At 36.4% G+C, this 24,607-nt stretch overlaps 1 protein-coding gene across 1 annotated transcript in view; it reads left to right on the forward strand.

Annotated features, from left to right (window-relative positions):
- Positions 1-24,155, forward strand: part of LOC141362422 (neurturin-like) — a 38,797-nt gene extending 14,642 nt beyond the window's left edge. Inside the window, exons 3-4 of the mRNA XM_073864472.1 lie at positions 17,771-18,044; positions 22,721-24,155. Coding sequence (XP_073720573.1) covers positions 17,798-18,044; positions 22,721-23,175 — 702 coding nt within the window. The 5' untranslated portion in view covers positions 17,771-17,797 and the 3' untranslated portion in view covers positions 23,176-24,155. The remainder of the gene's footprint in view (positions 1-17,770; positions 18,045-22,720) is intronic.
- The last annotated feature ends 452 nt before the right edge of the window (positions 24,156-24,607 follow it).

The raw sequence follows: 24,607 nt of genomic DNA on the forward strand, positions 1-24,607 counted from the left end.
TGTATCAGGAATGGATCAGTCTATAGATTCTATTTCATGTATAGTAGTGGTTGTGTACATTAGTAATAGACCGATATATCGGCAATTTTTGCGAGTTTTATGTTTATAAGCCGATATGTGGCTGCTGTGTTTGCCAATTTTTTTCTAGCATTATTTACAGACAGAGTGCTGGAAGCCGCAAGCGATTGCAGGTCATGTGACTAAAAACAACCAACCTTTCCATGACAACATCGAAAGCTCGGCCTAACAGCTGATCATAGCTGGACAAAGCGGGGTTTTATTTCTCATCTCTCTCTATATATATATAGTAGTAAAGTGCTAGAAATCAATATCCTTTGCTGATAGTTCCTCGATTTGTGAAGAGTGCAGTTCATGGTTCCATAGCACCATCACCTGTTTTTACTATTTGTTAAATATAGTTTTTTTTTTTAAGTTCAATAAATGCTACTTTTTTAAATTGAGACTTGTAACATTTGGCATCATCGTGTCATTTTTATGATGTAAAATGAGTGAGCAAAAGCAGTATCGGCTCCAAATATCGGCTAAAGAAAATCGTCAGCCTGTATCGGTCATCGGCTTAGGCTGATGAAAAAAAAATCGGTATCGGCACAAAAAAAATCAATTTCGGTCAATCCCTAGTATACATTGTATATGATAGCTTAATGTCGATTTTGCAGATTCTATATAATGCATAGCTGTGTGCATATACAGTAGATTTTAAATTAAATATAGTTTGCATATAAATTCTATATCATGCATATTTGTTTGCATATATGGTAGATTCTATATTCAGCATACTGTAGCTATAGATTTTACGTTATGCATAATTGTACATGTATAGATTGTAAATCAGTAATTAGGTCATAGATTCAGTTACAGATTCAGTGTCGTAGATGTGAGTGTATAGATTAGTGCATACATTACAGATTCCATATTAAGCAAGTTTGTGTCTATACTGTAGAAATATATGAAGAGTTTCGTTGCAAAACGAGATAAATCCATTTTTTTACATTTTTGTCAAAACATGTTTATTATTATGTTATCATGTTATTATTTTGTTTTATGGTGCTACTTAGCTGTATTTCTTAAGTTATGAAGGTTTAAATAAAAACAAACCAACTGCAGTTGCATTGATATTAATTGGAATGCACAACCAAAAAACGCGATTTCTGAACAATTAAAAAAAACGGTGGTTATCTCGTTTTGCAACGAAACTCTTAATATGTTGCATACAGTTGGGTAAGTGTCGATTTAATTAAACAAGGTCATTTCAAGTTAAATTCTTCTTAATCTTACATAAAATGCTGTGACTATTTCTTTGATATATTTGTATTTGGTGTGTAGTGTTGTTTATGGGACTAGCATATATGCGTGAATCCACAGGATGAGGTGACAGCCGGATTAGCCGGGACGGCTGTTTTCACACTCCGCAAGCCAATCCCAGGTGTTAGCCCACGTGATGCTAGATAAAGCAAGCCGCATTAGTGCTAATCCCAGCTTGATCTTTTGAGTGTGTTCCCGACCTCATTCTGCCACCCAGAAAATGTGTAGAAAGAGTGACTAAGTTCTTACGTGCCTTTAATGATAAAGGTTTGTGTATTAAATACCATCTGGCAATACATAAATAAAATCCAATGCTTCACTAATAAGAGTAATTCATTTCATTTGATTATCTTCTGTCTGTATGTAGAACTTGATAAAGACAAACCACGATTATTCGTAGTATGAATTAGTGTAAAACAGCCTTGCAAGCCTAAACAGTAAAACTACTATTATAAATCAGTTCCCACTCTAAAATCTGTCAAAAGTCAAAGTCTTTAAACGCAAATGTACATGTGACCTCAGCAGAAGTCTCTTTAATGCTCTGCAACTATAAAATCTATAAAAAGTGGTCATTAAACCCACAAGTTATTCCTCATCTGACTTACACCCTTTACAGACAGAGATTACCGAAAATGCATCATGGATTTTTCTGTGATCATTTGATTTTTGGTTCATTCACACTGCCAATGATTTTCCAGAATCTGGGCGTGCATTCGCACATATAACATAAAGATCCTGTAAAGCCACGTGCCATATTTTTTCCACAGCGTTTGAAGTTTGCTAATTATCCGTGAATTCTCTCTGGAGAAACCACGCGCATACATTTTTGTTTATGACAAGATCATAAGGAGTGTGTGATGTGCTGTTCTGTCATGCTGGTGAATGATCTCAGCTTCAGAGCGGATTGTGACAAGCTCCCTGATCTCTGCTTCAATCCAGTTTACTGACATTTCTCGTCGTGAATGTTAAAAGAGCTGAACCATAACTTCTTGTTGCAATAACACTCACGTCCTCACTACGGCACGCCCTTTACGGCATTGTTTCTGCCTCTTGTTCACACAGAATGATTTCCGTGAATGTTATGTTACGTTATATGTGCACTTTATGGGAGCGATCCCAGAACATTTAAGGGACATGTTTGTGTTCACACAGAAACCTCTGCCAATTTTACGGAAATATTCTAGGAGCAAAGTGCTGTGTGAATGGGATTTTATTTTAGGACATATCCCTCTTTGAATTCTCCCATTACTCCAAGACAATTAGGTAATGCCGTTCTTTCCGTTAATAAATACATCATCAATAAATGATACAGCTGTCATTTTTCTACCTTCACATGGCGGATACGGCACGTCATGCCACCCACCCCTATATCACACCCTAATTATATTCAATTATGCACTGAATGCTAATATCTGTTGGAAAGCAGGACATTGGACTGGCAGAGAAAGCTAAAAGGCTGGCATCAATACCTGCTGTGATGCCAAACAACAACACAATGTCCGTTTATTCCCAAATATTCCATCGTGTCATGTACGCCAGGACACTTAAAAAAATGATTCATTGAATTTAATCAATTTTTTAAGGTAAGTGGTTGCAACCAATTTATTTAAGCTACATTTAAACAAAAGTTTTGTATTTTATTTGACTTTACTAATCTTTTTTGTTTAAATTGTAGCTTAAATAAATTGATTGCAACCACTTACCTTAAAAAAATGAGTAAATTCAATGAATCATTTTTTCCCCCGTGCAGAGTCCTCTGGACTTCTTCATTCATCAGATTAAACGCACACTTCTCTAGAAAATCGGTCATCTGTCATGTAAACCGTGACAGGATAACATGGAATTTCTTGGTAAACAATCTGTCTGTAGATAACTGATAAAATTTGATTTGACCTACAATATGTTGTTATGGTTCAAAGGATACAGAAACACACACCCTTCCAGCGAAAACCTTTTTATTGAAGGTGCTGTGAATCGGGCGTTTTTATTCTTTAATACTGTTGTCTGAGGTCTACACGTGTCATTCGCATGGTTTTTACATTCAAAAACATCTAAAGCTATAAGTAATAAGGTATTTTGTAACCTAGTTTTAATGGGCGGGTCACATTGAAGACTGGAAGTAAACACCCACTGCTATGATTGGATATAGTAAAGCTTTCAATCCGCAGTCATTACATGTGAGGAATTGTTTTGAAAACATCCGATGTGGAAAAATGGAAGCAGGAGTGATTAAGCCATTCGAGCCGCAAGATGTTCTATGCACAAGAGATGATACACATAAATGACAATGCATATGGGTGAAGTAGCAAACAACAAATCTTCAAATGTGACAGGCCTAGAAATGACTGTAACAACACGGTAAGCGCACATCAGAATCTAAATCGCTTGACTGTGGCATTTAACCTGGCATTTTCTGGGCTTATTCTGGGTGATATTTGATATTCAGAAGTTTTCAGTTCTGAAACTTATATGATGTACAAGTACAATAACAAAAACAAAAGTTAAAATTGATTCCTTAATTCACTGCTCCTTTAAAGGAATATTCCATTTTCTTTAAAGAAAAATCCAGATAACTTACTCACCACCATGTCATCCAAAATGTTGTTATCTTTCTTTGTTCAGTCGAGAAGAAATTATGTTTTTTGAGGAAAACATTGCAGGATTTTTCTTATTTTAATGGACTTTAATAGAGCCCAACATTTAACACTTAACTCAACACTTAACAGTTTTTTTTTCAACGGAGTTTCAAAGGACTATAAACAATCCCAAACGAGGCATAAGGGTCTTATCTAGCAAAACGATTGTCATTTTTGACAAGAAAAATACAAAATATCCACTTCTAAAGCACAACTTCTCGTCTAAATCCGGTCGTGATGCGATAGCGTGACCCCACGCAATACGTCATGACGTCAAGAGGTCACAGAGGACGAACACGAAACTCCGCCCCAGTGTTGAGAAAGAGGACCGTTCCTACGTTGTTGTATGTCAACTGATACTAATTAATGTCTTTGTGTCAGTTTATTGTTTACAATGGTCCGCAAATGTGCGTTTTATATATGTAACACGTGACCTCCCTACGTCACTACGCATTTACGTTAGGTCGCGCTGGACTGAACCTAGACGAAAAGTTGTGGTTTATAAGAGCATATTTTTTATTTTTCTTGTCAAAAATGACAATCGTTTCGCTAGATAAGACCCTAATGCCTCGTTTGGGAACTCCGTTGAAAAAAACTGTTAAGTGTTGAGTTAAGTATTAAATGTTGGGCTCTATTAAAGTCCAATAAAATGAGAAAAATCCTGGAATGTTTTCCTCAAAAAACATAATTTCTTCTCGACTGAACAAAGAAAGACATCAACATTTTGGATGACATGGTGGTGAGTCAATTATCTGGATTTTTCTTTTAAGAAAATTGAATATTCCTTTAAACATTTGCTATAGGACATCTTTAATATTTTAAAAAATGAGAACTGAAAGGGAAAAAATGCAAACTGTAATGCACAGTACAATATGCTGCTTTTCCGGTGGATTTAGGATCTACACAATTGCAAATCTCACTATTTTTGTCGTTTATAAGCCTACAGTAAGAAACTAACTCCAAATCCCAGGTATTACATTAATCTTGGGGGTCGGCTGCTTTCACATATGCCACTTTAGGAACACACCAAAACCACTCAAAACAACATAGCTGGTGAATAGTACCATACTAGGAACTAGGATCTTTTAACCAGTGGCAGCTCGTGACTGCTCATCTGAGGAGCAGCGCAAATTCAAAATATGTGTTCGGAGTGTCATGTGTGTTGCTTGTGTTTTCAAAATATGTGTTCATCGCGTCATGTGAACCATGTGCATCACGTGTTTTGCACAAAACCGACGCTCAAAATACACGCAAGACACTCCCTTAACAATAAACTCTGATTACACATGAGATTATGCGAGTATCTGGGAAACGCGAGCATCTCTTTTATCATAAACCCTTTAGACGCGTCTGCAGCAGGCACTTACAGTATTTTGACAAGACACGTGATGCACACAGGATCTCTCGACATGCAGAACACATATTTTGAAATTATGAACCACACACTTGACGGCTAAATACATGTTGTGACGAACTTCGCATCGAGGGCCCTCAAAAAAAGAAGTCACCGGCCGCCACTGCTTTTAACATCCTAATATCATTTTGCATGAAGCATTCACCACTTAGCCTACTATAGTTAATTTGCTAATTTTCTTGCTATATCCAAAATTACAGCAAACATTCTTGCAGTTACACCCACTATTTAGTCAGGGCTGCTAAATTATTAATCACAATTGATTGCATACAAAATAAAAGTCTGTTTGGGCCAATAACATGACGTTAATTATTTTGTGTCCGTATGGTTAAATTAGATGTAAAAGGGTTAAAAATTCAAAATAAATTTGCAGATTACTTGCATACATTCTCTGTTTTTGAGAACCAAGTCTAAAATTTCTGGTTTTATTTTATTTTGAAAGAATATTTTGGGGGATAATTACGTGGTATATACACATTTTATGCAAACGGTTCAGTGACAAAAACGGTTTGGAAAGATGAGAAATTCAAAAATCTTTTAAAAAAATTGTTTTAAAAGCATGCATAAGCTTAACTTCAATGCACATAGTGTATTTATGTAAATTGTATGCAATAAAAAATTACATTTGCACCATTTTTGTGAAGGTTAAGACTTAATGGACCTGAAAATGTCAAATGGTGTAACCGCCAATTGTGCCAAAGAATGAGAAATATTAAATATTTTATCCACCTTGATGGCATGTAAACAGAAAACAGAGCGGTTTTTAGCATATGTCAGGACAAATATTACAAAAAGGCATAAAAATTGACATTTAGAAATAACTAATATACCGAGCTCTTACGGTGACATTGGAGTAAAAAATCTAAAGTTTAGTTTCATGTGCTCATGTGAAACTTTCGCGTGTTCACGTGAAACTTTTTATGTGCTCAAGCGAAACCTTAATGTGCAGAATTTTGTTTTAAAAGTTTAGTTTTGCATGCAAACGTGTACCGAGCCCCTAAGGTGACATGGAGCAAAAATTTTATAAAGTTTAGTTTCATGTGCTCACGCAAAACCTTCATGTGAAAAGTTTCACGTGCGCACGTGAGAGTTTCACACGAGCACGTGATAATTTAACGCGAGCACGTGAAACTAAACTTTTTAAAAAATTCTGCACGTGAAGGTTTTGCGTGAGCACATGAAACTAAACTTTGGATTTTTTTACTCCAATGTCACCTTAGGGGCTCGGTACACGTGAAACTATCGTGCCGCATAACTATCACATGCGCATGTGAAAGAGAAAGTTTCATGTGTGCATGCGAAAATTTCACGTGAGCACACGAAAGTTTCATGTGAGCACATGAAACTAAACTTTAGATTTTTTTACTCCAATGTCACCTTAGGGGCTAGGTACTAATAAAATTATATTGTAAATAGTTTTTTTTTTTTGATGATTACATTTACATGCCATCAAGGTGGATCAAATATTTAATATTTCTCATTCTTTGGCGCATTTGGCGGTTACACCATTTGACATTTTCAGGTCCATTAAGTCTTAACTTTCACAAAAATGCTGCAAATGTAATTTTTATTGCATACAATTAACATAAATACACTATGTGCATTGAAGTTAACCTTATGCATGCTTTTAAAACAAGTTTTTTTTAAAGATTTTTGAATTTCTTATCTTGCCAAACCGTTTTTGTCACTGACCTGTTTGCATAAAATGTGTGTATACCGTGTAATTATTATGATTGTAATTATTATAAATTTACAAACATTCAAGTATATATTTAAGAAACATTTAGTTGTTATTATTTTTATATTATAGACCATTTTTTTTACATATAAATACAATTTTTATTAAATTTATACATCATTTATACATATAAAATTTTAGATATATATTTTATTAATGATCTTGTCAAAGACAGCAGCCTGAATAACAGGCAGTTTCATTCTTTTTGTTTGTTTTATTTTAGGTCACACGAGCCAGCAGCACTTCGCTTCGTAATAACTTCCATTGAAGCGATAGTTCACCTGAAAACAAAAAATCCTGTCATCATTTACTCATCCTCAATTCGTTTCAAACCTATGCACATTTTTTGTTTTGCTCAACACAAATGAAGATATTTTTAATAAAGTTTGTAACCAAACAACATCTGGGGCACCATTGACTTCTGCGGTATAGTATTCTTTTACCCTGCTATGGAAGTCAATGGTGCCCAAGATGTTGTCTGGTTAAAAAATTTTTTCAAAATATCCTCATTTGTGTTGAGCAGAACAAAAAAAACTTACTCAGGTTTGAAAAGAATTGAGGGTTAGTAAATGATGACAGAATCGTTTTTTTTTTTTTTGTGAACTATCCCTTTAAGAGGCAAGCAGTAAAGCGTAGATTCGGTTTTGTATGCTGCAGACAGACTTTGGCTTAATTACATGCTGGCCAATCAGATCAGAGCAGTTTAAAAGTAACATATGAGGTAACACTTCTTTTACACCAATAAATTTTCGCTGACATCATAATATAACAACTATCAATCATTCATCATACAAATTGCATCTGTCAAACTCTATAGTGAGAGTTTAAAAGAGTTTAAAAGAGAACTGTTAGCTGTGTTCATAATCACCACGGATGGCAGCTATTCACCTCAACGGGGCAATTCATCAAACATCTGTCTCTGAAAACTCAAATCGCTGCTTGATTATTAGCTCAGTGATTAAAAATGACAGAAAGCCGAGAAATCATTAGTGGACAGGCCTTTACAAACACTAGCAGTCTAAGAAAGGCTTGATTGATGTAGGAGTGTACATGTACTGCTATATCTCAATGCTTTGGCAGTCTAGATTTTCAGTGGAAACAGCTGAAAGCTTAACAAGATAAAAAAGAACTTGTTGTTATTAGATTCGTGGCGGTTTTTGACTAAATCCAACACAGAGCATGGTAAATCCATGGTAAATGTTTAAAGGAGTACAAACATGTGATGCACATTTATTTAGGAATAATACAAAAAGACATGAAACAACTTGCCTATAATCTCACGAATGGCATTTTAATGCAGTAATGCAGCTGTTATAGCTCAGTGGTATGGCATTGAGTTAATAGCGCAAAAGGTTTGGACTGAGGAAACACACATACTGATAAAAAAATTATGCACTGCATAAGTCACTTTGGATAAAAGCGTCTGCCACATGCATAAATGAAAATTTAAACATGTAAATAAATAATATAAAAATCTCAATAAAAATAGTTTAGGCAACTAATAAAAATTCATTATCCTAACTCTGGTGCATTATAAAGCTCAAACTAAAATCTATAGTTCTAGTGCTTATTTTACACTTTTGATTACTGATTTTTGTACTGTTTTAAGCCTTTTGTTTTTAATGGCAATGTTGCATTGTGAAATGTTTTTACACTGATGCCATACAAATCATTAAAGATATCTTATATTTTGTTTTTGTCCATCAAACGTATTTAAATAGCTAGACTGTCCATGGCATTTCTAGCAATGTAAAAATACTGTGACCTATACCTTATATAAAAATGCTAAAATTGCTCATACCACTCACATATGCTTTGACTTCCATATTTGTTTGCATGGAGGAATAGCAATAATACAACTTCGAAAACAGACAATAAATCCGACACAGACACCAAAACACAACAAAAATAACCATATACTTTCCAATAGGGGTGTGACGAGACACTTAATCTACGAAACGAGACGAGACACGAAATTGGGTTCATGAGAACGAGACAAGATGAGATTTTTATATGTTTTAAGAAATCCTCAATGATAAAATAAATGAATGGGAAACTGAAATCACATTATTTTGAAATGTTTTAACTAATCAAGGACTGTCCCTAACAATTATTTTGCTAATTGAAAATGAAGTATTTTGATATTTTTGGTAATAAAAATAGACCCAATTTAGCAATAACCTTCAAAATTACATAATAATAACGATGCAAAAATCATTTGTTCAAATAAAGTATCAAAACAAGTAAACACAGTAATAAGTAGCCTTTGTAATAAAAACCAGCATTATGTATTATAACAAATGCCTGCAGGGGCGCTAACAGACCCGCTTTTGTTACTTTCACTTTAGAATCTAAACTTTAGCCGCTTACTTTTAACCAAACAACGTTTAAATCCATTTAAATCTTTAATATTTGTCCAATTCGTTACAACAGAAATGATATAGCCACTTTTATTCTTGATCAAAAACATGCAAAGATTAACTGCTCATATAAGTATTTCACATAGTGCCATTTTTTTTTTTAACATTAAGTTACATTTTCACACTAAAATCAGATTTTTATCAGTATGTGTGTCTCTTGGGTTTAAACCCATGACAATTTGTACTGCTTATGCTTTGCTCTTCCACTGAGCTATACCGGTGCATACAGCACACACTTGTTTTTAAATAAACATTAACATATTAATTATAGTTCTTATTACTGTAAGACAGTGATGCAAGGGTTGATCCAAAATGAGCGCGTGCCTGCGGTCAACTGCGGTAACTAGTCATCCAAAAATATTTTTAATGATATTCAGGTCGCTGTTGGGTCATTTGAAATAAAGATAAAATTAACTATTTTAAACAATTACTACTTTTAAAAAAAGCAGGCCAGGAAGCAGGTCGGGTACAATATTTTTTTTGCGGTCCAAGTTGTGAGCAGGTTAGTTGAAACCATTGGTCGGATGCGGGTTGTTTATACATTGACCCGCATCACTGCTGTAAGACAATGTTTTATTATTTTATGTATAATATATTTGTATATTTATTAAAATTTATTAATTTGTTTTTTCATCTGTATTATTTTTATAATATAATTTCTTATTTTGGAGTGAAATACACGGACAATTAAATATTTTTTTAACCAAGACTACCCCTTTAATCACAGCCAGTGGTGGCCGGTGACTTCTCTTCCGAGGGGCGTGAATTAAAAATATGCGTTCGTTTCATCATGTGAACCTATGTGCATCATTAATCTTTTAAAAATAAGTGCATGCTGCAGATGCATCAACAGGGTTTATGATAAAAGAGACGCTCACATTCACAAAATACTTTGGCAAGACACTAACATGAAACTAAACTCTGATTACACATGAGATTAAGCGAGTATTTGGCAAACGTGAGCGTCTCTTTTATCATAAACCCTGTTGACGCATCTGCTGCAGGCACTTATTTTGACATGACACAAGTTTACATGACACATATAAAATATCTTTTTTTAAATGACGAACCACACACATGACTGCCTAAATACATGTTGTGACGAGCTTCCCATCGTGCGCCCTCAAAAAAGAATTCACCGGCTGCCACTGATCACAGCAAATGAGGCTTGTCTGACCGTCCCACATGACCTAGCAAGACCACCTTTAGTCAGTCTGCCAAAACGTTTCGAGCACTCCGTCTGGTTTTATCCTTAAAAACTTACCCGTATGCCATTTCCTGACACGTGCAACAGTTCTCCCCCACATTAGAAAACAATATCATCACAAGAAGAAATTCCTTAGAAGTGAAAGAATTTGGCCTTTTGAGAAAGTGAAAGAAAAACAGGCACACACGCGCATGCATGAACTAAATTAGGTTTCACAGACCTTTGTTTATCTTATCCAACCAAACACAACAAAACATCCAATTAGCAGTGCCACACAGAATCGGCATTGCCCAATACGCAAAATTTTTCATTTTGTAAACATTTGTAACATTTCTCACTGGTTGCTATTAGATGGTGTCCATTAAAAACGTTATTGTTCTATTCATCCAGATCGCATGACGTCACTGTGTGTCGTTGCCGCCATTTTTGTGTCCGGTCACAGCTGTGTGCCCCCTGCTTTCTTCTATGTTCACAGCAGCCACAACTACCAGATGAAGATCAATAAAACACTCCCAGGAGGTTCACAACAAGATTACAATTTGCCCGGGATATGTTGCGATTTTGGCTGTAACAACAGTCGTCAGAGGAACGCCGAACTACATTTTTTTTTCTATTCCAAAGGAGTTAAATCAGAAGAATAAAGGATTGCCTTCAATCAGAAGTGACCAAGGATAACTTAAATGCTTGCCTAATATTAAATGAATAGTAAAAAGTTCTCAAGTAATTAAATAATCAAAGTAAGCAGTAAGGGATAATATTATAAGTACAGAGAAAATAATTAAATTTATTATTAAATAAATAAATATAACATTAAGTAGCAGATCACAGTTCTGCATGTGCACGTTTGTTCCCGCTGAGATGTTATGGACGGCAGACTTTCTTTTGTGTCCCAGCAACTTATTTTAAGGACTACACAACAATAAATTGTAATACATTATGATATTGCTTTACCAGATCCTTGCATATGAGACAACAGGTGCGCCAAGCAGGATTCACGAAGACTTTTGTGTATCATCATGAAAATAAATAATGCATTATAACTTATTATACCACGGGTCTGTTGAATTCTGCATTCTGAGTGGCTGAGAAATGTTCTATGGGTGTTGATTATTTTTCTGTAAACCGCACACCTAACTTTTCAAATGTCTTAAAAATAGGCACCAGAGCAATGTTTGTGGTAACCGTGGTATAAGCGGAATAATTGACTCCGGTCCTTTGAATTATTTGAAAATAATGCACACCTGCGGTGTAACGGCACTCCGCTTCACGTCGTGCCGCATTACCACCTTGGTGTGCATTATTTTCTTATAATTCAATGGCCCGTCGTCAATTATTCCTTACCCATTAAACTTAGAAATAAGTAAGGAATAATTGCCGACGGGCCATTGAATTATAAGAAAATAATGCACACCCAAGGTGGTAATGCGGCACGACGCGAAGCAGGGTGTGCATTATTTTCAAATAATTCAAAGGACCGGAGTCAATTATTCCTCTTATACCACGGCTGCCACAAACATTGCTCTGGTCATGGGCGAGGCTAGCCCCTTTTTAGGGGTGCTTCAGCACCCCTAAAAAGGAGCTCAGCACCCCTAAAACTTGGGGCAAGAGATTTAATTATTCTAAAATGTTCGTTCGTCTTTGACCAGGTTAAATAATGTCCAAAACATACTCCGTAGTTTGTGGTTTAAAATGTATAAGGTACAAAATGAAAACCTCCCCGCTTAGCAAATGGTGTCATCCTCTTCTTCTACTTCTCTGTACCTGCATCGCTTAGCCCGTCCGTCATTCAGCGCGAAACACACGCAGAGTGAGAATCAGTTAAAAGTGTTGTGATGCAACTTTTTTGTTCAAATCTTACAAAATGTTTACAATGAGCGAGTACATCACAAATCAATCTTTCAAGCCGTGTTTTTGTCTTATAATGAATCACCATGGTACACACGTATAATAAGTGTTTGTTTTCGGATTATTTTAGTCCGGCGGGTACCCGCGCGCTGCGGAGTAGCAAAGTACCTGGGTGACTCGTCCATAGACTTAAACGGAGAGAAGTAGCGCCGGTTACAATGTTCTTCCGCAAGACGCATGCAGTGCGTCTCAGTGGGTAGTTGCATACGTGTGTCTCCGTTGTTAAAGTTTATTGTATGATTTATCGTTAATCTGAGACTTATTTTAACAATCGGGAGTCATGTAAACATGACATCACGTGCGTCTTTTCTGGTCAGTCGTCATGAAAACATGGTGTTTGGAACAGAGTGAAAACAAACTATATATCACTGTATACCCCACCAGTAGGCTACCGGTAAGTTATGTGTTAAAATCACTAACTATCTGACTATCAAACTAGACAATAAATATTTTTTTAGTTTGTCACATGTAGACTAATATGAAGGGGATAACGTTTTTAACCCTTAGTGCAGGAGTCACAAGTGTTTTGTTTTAGACATATAGTAAAGGTAATGGTTCAATTAAAGGACTGTTAAAAGAAAAGCTGCAAATTAACAAACTATTAATAAACCTACCATATGTTGTAGGCATAAAAGTGATCAATTAGGAGATTTGTCATTTTGACAAAGGCTTAAAACGATACACATAAAACCATACCCACACTGCTGGTGTAGCCCACCTTTTGTCCTGAGACTTTAATATGGCATTAATGGCAAAAATGTGCTAGCTCACCATTAATTAGAAATAAAAAGGTTGACAAAAAAATGCATCTGAAAACTCATCAGATTGATGCTTTAAAATATGTTATTTTAAAAAAATTCTAAGGGGGAGCATGCTCCCGGACCCTAGAGGGGTAATATTCTTCTCATCTTTTTCACCCCTGACCCGTTTTCATACCCGAAAGGTCTCCAAAAAATCTTTATTTTGGAGTTAGTTGAACCAATGTTAAAATGATAGCTATTTTACAATAGACATATTATTGGTTTCTGTAGGAAAAAAGAGCGGGTGGTGGCAGCGGAGTTCATTGGGTGCTCAGCACCCCTAAAGCTCTAACCCTAGAATCGCCTCTGGCTCTGGTGCCTATTTTTAAGAGATTTAACAAGTTAGGTGTGCGGTTATCAAAAAATAATGCATACCCATGGAACATTTCTCAGCCAATCAGAATACAGCATTCAACAGGCCCGTGGTATAAGTAAGGAATAATTGATGACAGGCCATTGAATTATAAGAAAATAATGTACACCCAAGGTGGTAATGCGGCACAACGCGAAGCGGGGTGTGCATTATTTACAAATAATTCAAAGGACCGGAGTCAATTATTCCTCTTATACCACGGTTACCACAAACATTGCTCTGGTGCCTATTTTTAAGACATTTGACAAGTTAGGTGTGCGGTTATCAGAAATTAATGCATACCCACGGAACATTTCTCAGCCAATCAGAATACAGCATTCAACAGGCCCGTGGTATAAGTAAGGAATAATAGATGACGGGCCATTGAATTATAAGAAAATAATGTACACCCAAGGTGGTAATGTGGCACGACGCGAAACGAGGTGTGCATTATTTACAAATAATTCAAAGGACCGGAGTCAATTATTCCTCTTATACCACGGTTACCACAAACATTGCTCTGGTGCCTATTTTTAAGACATTTGACAAGTTAGATGTGCAGTTATCAGAAATTAATGCATACCCACGGAACATTTCTCAGCCAATCAGAATTCAGCATTCAACAGACCCGTGGTATAAAGTAGAGATAATGGTTTTATGCGTGCTCAGAAGATGTGATTCACTGTTAACTGTGGGGTGCGTGGCTGTTAATGATAACGAGATACAGCGTGCTATGAAAGGGATTGTTCATTTGCGTTATAAATTAAAGCCAAAAATATTCACCAAGTTGTCTACTCTATTTATAATGACAGAGATATTAATGTTCTTTTATGAGACATTTTTAATTTCTGGAAATATTTAATGCAGAATATGACAGATAATGCAGGATACCAAAAATTCAACATTTTGTTGATTTTGCGCTCTTCAGCGATCGCGAACAACTGAAGGGATTGAATGGCAGCCGACATCTAACTTCAGATTGTACAATCAGCATTTTGTCTCTGGTAAACCCTCAATTTAACTAATAAATGTGACCATTTAGTGCATTAGATATGCCAAGACAGACACAAATATGGGGTCGGGCAAGGCGGAAGTGACGTCTTTGGTACCCATGAATAAACTTAATTTGCCTATTCACTTATTCGGCCGAACACCGAAAATTATATTATATTCAAGCACTTTCGGTTGCAGAACATTCGATGCATTACTAATCTTTATAGTTGTGAACGGACATTAAATCAGCATGGAAAAAATTCCAGAAATTTCTGTGAATTCCGTCTGGGCCTGCATATTAGTGAGTGGTTAGCTTTATTTCTTTTGAGTTAACTCCACCCCTTTATGTCAACAGTGATGGAGGTCTGTTTACCATAACAAATCTGCTTCCATTGACTGGAACATCTCCGCACACAAAGCATTCCCCCCTAGGAAATATACGACTAATCGTTAGGACTTGCATGTCTACAATGATGTCAGGTCTCCACCCAGGCGGATGTTCCACACCTTCATAAAGATGAGGGATCAATTAGAAAGAGAAAACAATACGTGAAAATGTTTGCATCCTGAGAGAGAGAACCTCTATCTATTCATGTCGCCCGAACATGTCGTTCTTTAACTGGTTTGCACAGACAGTAACTCTTTACATTGTATTGTAGTATACTTAACAGTATTAGGCCACATAGAGGTCAAAGCACTCTGCCAAATATGCCAGGTATGCTATTAAACCTAGAGAATCATGCAAAAGGTTAAGCCCATAAGTGTGTATAATTTGCACGTTTCAATCAATAAAGAATAGTTCGCCCAAAAATAAAAATTCTGTCATCGTTTACTCAACCCTGTATTATTTCCATTTTTTTCTGCAGCACAAAAGAAACATTAGGCTGAGTATCCAAGCTGCTCTGGTTAATACAGCAAATCTGGATGGCGGTTTTACAGCCAAGATTTAATGAATACACCTTTGAAGCAGTCCATACGACTCATGGGCTCACCTCCAAGTCATTTATGTGTGAAGTACGAATCAAAATTTGAGCTCGCAAACTGTTTATGACACTGTTATGGTGTTTTTTTTTAGTTTGGCTATTTAAATGAATACTTCACTTTCATAAAACTCTTGATAATTTACTCACCCCATGTCATCCAAAACGTTTATGTCTTTCTTTGTTCAGTCGAAACGAAAGTTTTTTGAGGATTTTATTGGACCTCAACAGTTTATAGTTTCAATGGTTTTCAAACTGGGGTCCGGGGGGCTTCCAGGAGGTTCAGATGAAAAATAAAAAAGTGTTAATTCAATAACAACGTCAGAAACTGTGAGAAACAAGCGGTAGTTTTGCACACGTCATTTGTGACCTTTTGACGTGATTACGTAATACGTAAAGTCATGCTGGGGCGTCACACGGCTAATGCAAGAAGAAAAGTTGTGTGAAAAGAAGTGTGTGGTTTAAAAAGTTTCGTTTTTTTTTTTTTTGAAAATGACGATCGCTTCACTAGATAAAACGTAAAGTCATGCTGGCGCGCCACACGGCTATTGCAATAAGAAAAGTTGTGTGAAAAGAAGTGTGGTTTAAAAAGTTTTTTTTTTGTGTGAAAATGACGATCGCTTCACTAGATAAAACGTAAAGTCATGCTGGCGCGCCACACGGCTATTGCAATAAGAAAAGTTGTGTGAAAGTGTGTGGTTTAAAAAGTTTTTTTTTTTGTGAAAATGACGATCGCTTCACTAGAGAAAACGTAAAGTCATGCTGGCGCGCCACACGGCTATTGCAATAAGAAAAGTTGTGTGAAAAGAAGTGTGTGGTTTAAAAAGTTTTTTTTTTTTTAAATGACGATCACTTCACTAGATAAAACGTAAAGTCATGCTGGCGCGCCACGCGGCTATTGCAATAAGAAAAGTTGTGTGAAAAGTGTGTGGTTTAAAAAGGTTTTTTTGTGTGTGTGAAAATGATGATCACTTCACTAGATAAGACTCTTATGCCTCGGTTGGGATTGTTTAGAGCCCTTTGAAGCTGCATTGAAACTGTAAACTGTTGAGGTCCAATAAAGTTTATTAAATTAAGAAAAATCCTGGAAAGACAAAAACATCTTTGATGACATGTGGGTGAGTAAATTATCTTTTTTTTGAAAGTGGAGAATCCTTTAAATGAATTACTTCTGTTGTTTAAAACAGTGGTTTTCAAACTGGGGGCCGGGGCCCCTAGGGGGGCCGCGAGATGGTGCCAGGGGGGCCCCAGTTTTATGACATTTTATGAAATACATTAATTTATCATCCTTCTGTGTAATTAAACGTAAAAAAATAAGGCTACTAACCAAAATCACTATTTTTTGTATAATTTAATGTTTTTTTTTATTAAAATGTTGAGTTTTAGAACAGTTTTTTGTCACAAATTTTCTTTGGGGGGCCGCGAAGGAATGCACCATACACAAGGGGGGCCGCATGCTGAAAAAGTTTGGGAACCACTGGTTTAAAAAACAGAAATGTAGACATTGTGACAAAAACTTTGCGTTTCACAAAAGAAAATAATGTGTGAGGTTGAGCAAATGATAAATGAAGATATAATTTAAAAGTGCAAATTTTCCATCACTTTCGGGAAGTCTTGTACAGTCCACACATTTCAGAGACATTTATCAGATATTTCAGATGAAAATCTTTGGAATAGCCAGAGATCAAATAAACGAAGACACGTTTGCTCCACTGCGTAAGTAAATATTCATGCATACCTAAAACAGTATATTTGCAGTTATTCAAGGTTTTCATAAACAATGTCAAGAAAACATTGATGTTGAAATCTGCTCAATTTGCCAAGCTGTGACAGATATGTGCCAAATAACTAGGGTTTGATTTCAATCAACAACAAAAATGGTGGGAGGCATTTTCTTCTCACTTCTCATAGCGTACAGTATATGCCCATTCATTCAGCTATCCGAAATATGCAGCATGCAACACTCGATCAGTCAACTATCATTTTGTTTGATGTCTTTCAGAGTTTCAATGCTCCATGCTGTTTTAAGATGAGGGTATGGAAAGAGGTCGCCCTCTTCTTTATCCTGTTTGGTGCCTCATTTTTCCTCCTGCTTCTGAGAACCGCGTTACCTGTCGGGCCTTCCCACCCAAAGGCCTTAGGGCTGTCATCATCACCTCTATTACCCTCACATGATTCACCTTCATCATCATCATCATCAACAACCACGGTGAGGAAATCAGCACCCCGGCGGCCGGTCAGAGCTACGGAGGACATGGCCTCTATTCTCTCCGAGTGTAAGAAAAACAAGTTATGTTTCCTTAGTGACAGCATTGACTGACAGGCAGGAATTACTGTGTCATTCTTCAGATCCTAAAGTGTGTTTGTACTACATGTCCCAGCAGTCAATAACTGATCGCAGAACTGCTCACATATCAATATCACAAACACCGTCTGTCAACTCACTTAGATTTAAACTCTTTAAACTACATTGTAGGTTTTGCCGATGTGCTGAAAGGTTTTGCTTATGTTATGATAAAGGGCAGAGACCGACAAATTCTGCATGTTCTATCAAATATATATACACCCTTAAGAGTTATTAGAGGAATGTTTCTATACAAGAACACAGTTAAGGTAAAATACCAAGGCTAAGGTGGAGGGCACACTAGACCAGGGGTTTTCAAACAGGGGTCCGGGGCCTCTAGGACAGTGTTTCTCAACCCTGGTCCTCAAGGACCCCCTTCCAGAATGTTTTAGATGTCTCCTTAATTAACACACCTGATTTAAATTATTAGCTTGATAGGGAGACATTCTGGAAGGAGGCTGATGAGTTGGTTCGTGTGTTTTAAATAAGGAGACATCTAAAACTTTCTGGAAGGGGGTCCTTGAGGACCAGGGTTGAAAAACACTGCTCTAGGAGGTTCAGATGAAAAAGAAATGAAAAGGTTAAAAGAATTTAATTGATATTGCAAGAGATACCAGAGATGTATCTAGGAACAAGAATATCAAAGATATAGGATAACCAACAAATAAAAAATTGCAAAAACCTTATAAGCTTTTAGGGCAGACTATGATGAATTCACATGAATAACCACCCATATAAAAATCAAGTTTATTACTTGCAAGCTACAATATGTGTCCATTTTTTTTAAACCTGGTGTTAACTCTTTCCCCGCCATTGACGAGATAACTCATCAATTAAGAGAAAACGCTTCCCTGCCAATGACGAGAATTTCTGGCTTTCCGCAATACCGCTATTATTCCGCAACTTATACAACCCGGAAGTAGCGCCTCGCGTGAAAGAGAAAAAACACTGTGTATGTTTTAAAGATCGCTCTGCATCTGATCTCTAGCAAAAATCATTCACAAAAATGGAATTATCTCAGCTTTTTGCTCAAAATTGGGTGTTTTTGAAGTTGATTGATATATTGTTTGTTTATATATTTAAAGAAGAAAATTTTCTGGAAGCCATTAAACTTTTGTGAAAATCATGAAAAATGCTGGCGCTGGCTGGCAACTTAAAAAAAAAAACGCTGGTGGGGAAAGAGTTAAAATGGTTACAAGAGTAAACATGTACATAATCACACAAGCAATTTGACCAAAGCATAAGTAATAGCTAAGGTTTGTTGTACCACAACGAAAAGCTGGCTCTCATCTAATATAAGGTCAGTGCAAAAATGCATAAAAACCTTATTAAAGATGAAATTCTGGTTTACAATCTTAACCTCCTAAGACCTGGTGTGTGCACATACGTGGACAACACATTTTTTGATGTTTGCACCATAATACTTAATTCTGTATAATGTGAAACCTGTTGTACACAAATGTGGACAAATGACATTGCTTCATGTTCAGAGAAAAATATTTGGTTATTTTATTTATTGGTTCTTTCTAACCCCAAATTGCTGGAAGAAATCTAAAATGCAAGCCAAACCAAAGCTTGGGTCTTTGGAGGATAATCATTAAACTGTCCTTTTATGTGTTACATAAAAATTTTAAACGCTTTTTTAAAACAGAAGAACCGTTGTGCTGTGAAAAAAAGATTTTTTTTAATATGCAAACTGATTCTTCTAGATTGCAATACGATCAAATGGAAAGTTTAACTGTGATTTCTTGCTTATAATTTCCCATATCTCTCCTACAGTAAAATAACAAATGCTACGGTGGCAAGACCGGTATATCACAAATAATTATAATACAATATGCATACCGCGATAATTTGCAATAACTGAATGACTTTGATACTTTAAAAGTTATCCATAGTCAAAGTTATCGATAGATGCAGAGGCATTGGGGCAAAATAAAGCTGTGGACACTAGATGGTGGGCCACAACATAACCCATTCACACAGCACTTTGGTCACAAAATAATTCTATAGATTTGGCAGAGGCGCTTCTGTGTGAACACAAACACGTCCCGTAAATGTTCTGGGACCGCCTCCGTAAAGAGAACATTGCTTTAACATTTACAGAACACATCTTGCGTAAACAAGAAGCAGAAACAATGCCGTAAGGGGCGTGCCGTAGTTAGGACGTGCGTGTCGTCGCAACAAAAAAATCATGGTTCAGCTCTTTGACACAGGGATTTAAACGCAGATCAACATTCACAACGAGAAATGTCCTGGAGTGAAGCAGAGATCAGGGAGCTCCTCACTATCAGCGCTGAAGCTGAGCAGCGCATCACATGCTCCTTATGATCTTGCCATATACTAAAATGCAGAGTTTTTTTGAGGGAGAAATCACAGATATTAGCAAACAGATGCTGTGGAAAAGTACAGGACTTTAAATATGACACGTGTCTTTATGAGATCTTTACGATCCCGGACAATTCACGGACACATTTTCCGTGTTTTTCCGTAATCTCTGTGTGAAAGGGCTATAGTCAAGGGAAGGTTAGTTCTGGAACATTCCCTTAATTTCAATGTTGGAGATGGATAAAAAATTTAAAATAAAAGAGCACTTGAATAAATCCATTAACGGCATGATTAAGTTTTATTTCCTTTTTTCATATTGTGAATAATAAATGTGTATAATTTTAATTTGCTTGTTACACAAAGAAGTCTTACAACTTATTGTAATAATTTTGAAAAACTTTTTTTTTACGTAGCCTACTTTTACACTCAGAATTATTCCTTGGCATCCTCAAACTGCATATTTTTGCATGCTGAACGCAGGGGCGCCTTTCCCCTAATTTTTTTAAGGGGGCACAGTGTGCACAGCTCACAGAAATTTGTGCATACACAGACATCAAACGAAATATTATAGAGCTTTAAGTCTTTTCCATGGCACTTACATTTCTAACCATCTGAACACCCCTGCTTTCATGCAAAAACCTCCAAAATAAAAGTGTTGTCTAACTTTCATATTAAATACTATTTAATTGGAATAATGACATATTGGTATCATATTTACATCTGAAACGGCATGTTTTATTTATTTAAGTTTTAATAAATTACTTGTTTAATTGTGTCATTAATGCATTTTGCACAACAACTACATTATCCTATAAAATGAATGTAATTTTAAATCTATAAAGTATATAAACAACGAAAACGACATAAGCTATAGCCACATGATTGATTTTAATGTGTATTAATGATTTAAAAAAATGTGTAGATAAAATTATTAGAGGAACGCATTAATGCATCAAATTTTACCTCATATGTGAGCATGTGTGATTCCGCGCCCCCGTGAACTCTGGCGAACTTTGGCGTTGTACCAAGAAGATGAATCTAGAAATCTCTACTAATATAACGTTGAGACAGTCCCATTTTAAACCATAAATTTTCTACATAAAGGAGGTTAACTGCACATTACCGTACTGGGGTTTGGAAATGTTGTGAGCGTTTCTTACACATTTTAATTCCTCAGAAAGCAGAATAAAGTAATGTAACACGATCAAAATGGCGAAAAACTCAGAAAAGTGACAAGGATCCTGCACAGAAATTATAATATTGTTCATATTAAACTAATTTTAGAGAATTCAAATAACAGATTAATGGATGCTTCTTTGATTTTGAGGTTGCATGCAAAATCCATTTGGCTACAAAAAACAAGGGGGCACATGCCCCCTCAGTTTAAATGGGCATGACGCCTCTGGCTGAAGGTATGCTATTATGTCATGTGCAGGGTGATGTTAACATTTAAGCTAGCTGGTGAGAGAAAATGTTTTATATATTATGGCCTGCATTATATGCAAACGTTTTAATGGTTCACTGTTCGTTTTTTCATGCCACACATTTCATGACGGCTATTTTCAGAACTTTTAAATTTATCTAGAAAATTAAACATTGCTGCAAAAATGCTCATACTTATAATTTTGGCAAAATCACTAATGACAAAGTGATTAAGTGTGTTCGACTTCATGTGGTGCTACATTAACTGACAGGCGGAGGACATTAAAGTACCGCGAGAATGATTTGTAAAAATCATACGAGGAATCTGATGTCAAAATTCTTTTGCGTTACTCTGATATCATCTGCTGTTGGTTTTTGGAGCGATGTGTGAAGTCAAACATAGCTTTTGTTAGTAACTGTTGATGTCATGACAGATCTATTTTAGAACCAGCAACTATAAAATAATCCGTTTGTGGGTGTTTGCCAGATAATTTTGCTGGCGGGCCAGTTTTGGCCCGCGGGACGCCTGTTGCCAACAACTGGCATGGAGACTGCCAAAACCGCAAGAGTGATGATTTCTTTTCTCTGTAATAATGTAAAACATTTTTAATTTCATTTAAATAGAGTCTACAAACGTAAAGTATTATCACATTGCATATCATATATCGCATCACTTAGCAAGCATTTTCCTTCAATATTGTGAAGCCTATAGTGGTCTTCAATCGTAATTGCACTAGCATTCCAAATGTTCATGGTCTTTTTGGTAAAATTGTCGGTCAAATGCATAGTGTAATGAATGTGATGAATGAAATTAATAAATTAAATGAGTTCCACATTAACTTTGTTTTTCTCTCCTAGTCTCCTACATCCTTCAAAGCTTCACCGAGGGTGAACTACAGAAGGTGATCGCAACCCTGATAGACAAAAAGGAGAGAGAAATGGGGACTGAGGCTGGACGCAGGACCAAACGGGCGCGGAAAGGCCCGAAACCATGTTCTCTCCATGAGCTTGAGGTGACCGTAAGCGACTTAGGTCTCGGTTATGATAGCGACGAGACCGTGCGCTTCAGGTACTGCAGTGGCAAGTGCGCCCATGAACGACGCAACTACGACTTTGTAATGGAAAATTTGCAGTTGAACAACGCATCCAGTGAGAAAGGCCGGCGAGGGCGGGAAAATGGAAAAAAAGACAAGGCACGCTACACACCTTGCTGTCGCCCTACAAAGTTCGAGAGGAAAATGTCATTCTTTGACAATAAAGACAGATTCTACACCATTCAGAATGTATCTGCAAGGGCGTGCGGCTGCGTATGACATTTTGGGAAGTTCAGGAAGTTTGCTCGTTCATTACCATGGCATCAGTGGATATACTTCAGGGCATGCGGCTGTGCAGGATTCCACGGTAACTTTGGAAAGTGTTACCGCATGATGCGCAAGAGACCGTGGAGCGATCCTAGAACGCAGGGCAAATTGCAATTTTTTAAAAAATGCTAAGGGGGTGTAGTATGCCACCATGGAAAAAAATGAAAGAAAGTCCATTACAAGAAGAAAAAGCCTGGACTAAGGTCTAAAGCCATTGGTAACTGTGGAAAGTCTATGAAACAAAGAGGGCTGTTCACTTTTGACCGGCACAGGGTATTGGACACTAAACTGAAAATATTACGAGGTCACTTTTTAAACCAAAGGTGGGTTGTTGGTTTAATTTTCTGAGACCGATACCTGGCAGGAGACTTCTTTTGCCTTCCACTTGAAACTTTTCCAGATGAAATAATACTTAATCAAATACATAAATATGTATGTTACAGGGCTACACCGAGAGCTGCTCGCTTTTGTTATAAATCCAATCTGAATACTGCAGTATGAAGTGCAACACAGCTGTGAAAACTACCTCATTTCTTCCTTTATTTCTTTTTATTGTTTGTTTTCTTAGAAGAAATGTACATGCAATGAATCTAGCTCTACCGCACCCACTATCTGGATTACACTATTCACAAAAATGAATCAAAGGTACACAGAAGGTGAAATACTTCTCTCTCAAGAGTGTCTTATAAATAGCAACCATATCATGTTAAGCATAAATAACCATAAATCAAGTCCTCAAATGTGTTTTGCCAAAACATGTCAAAACAAACATTCTTCTCGAGGTACAGCTGTACTAAGTTTTATATGCTTACAACAGACAAATGGCCAGTTTCTCATACTGAGATTTCTAAAACTGCAGACCTCAATGAACTACAGTCATGTTTCTCCTAAAACTCAAGAAGTTTTCAATTATCCTTAAACACTTTAGCCGTTTGTGTCATTGCAACCTTTTTGTATACACTGTAAAAAAATTCCGTAGAAATTGCAGCTGGGTTGCCGGTAAATTACCGTAGATTTACATTTATGTTATTTACTGGCAAGAGTTTGTTCAAAGTTAAATGAACGTTAAACATTTACAAGTCTTTGTCTTTACAGTGTAAAACTAAAAAAACATCATCAAGCAAAACATTCTGGGAAACAAAATCTGAAGCAAAAAACAGAAAAAGGTTGATGATGATTTCTGATTCCCAGAATGCTTTGCATGAGGCTGTTATTGTACAGTTTTATTCTGTGAAGATAAAGACTTGTTAATATTTAAAATTTATTTAACTTTGAACAAACTCTTGCCAGTAAATAACATAAATGTAAATCTACGGTAAATTACCGGCAACCCAGCTGCAATAACATTGCAATTTCTACGGAATTTTTTTACAGTGTAGGCATT

Source organism: Misgurnus anguillicaudatus, unplaced genomic scaffold (assembly GCF_027580225.2).
Source record: "Misgurnus anguillicaudatus unplaced genomic scaffold, ASM2758022v2 HiC_scaffold_26, whole genome shotgun sequence".
NCBI lineage: Eukaryota > Metazoa > Chordata > Actinopteri > Cypriniformes > Cobitidae > Misgurnus > Misgurnus anguillicaudatus.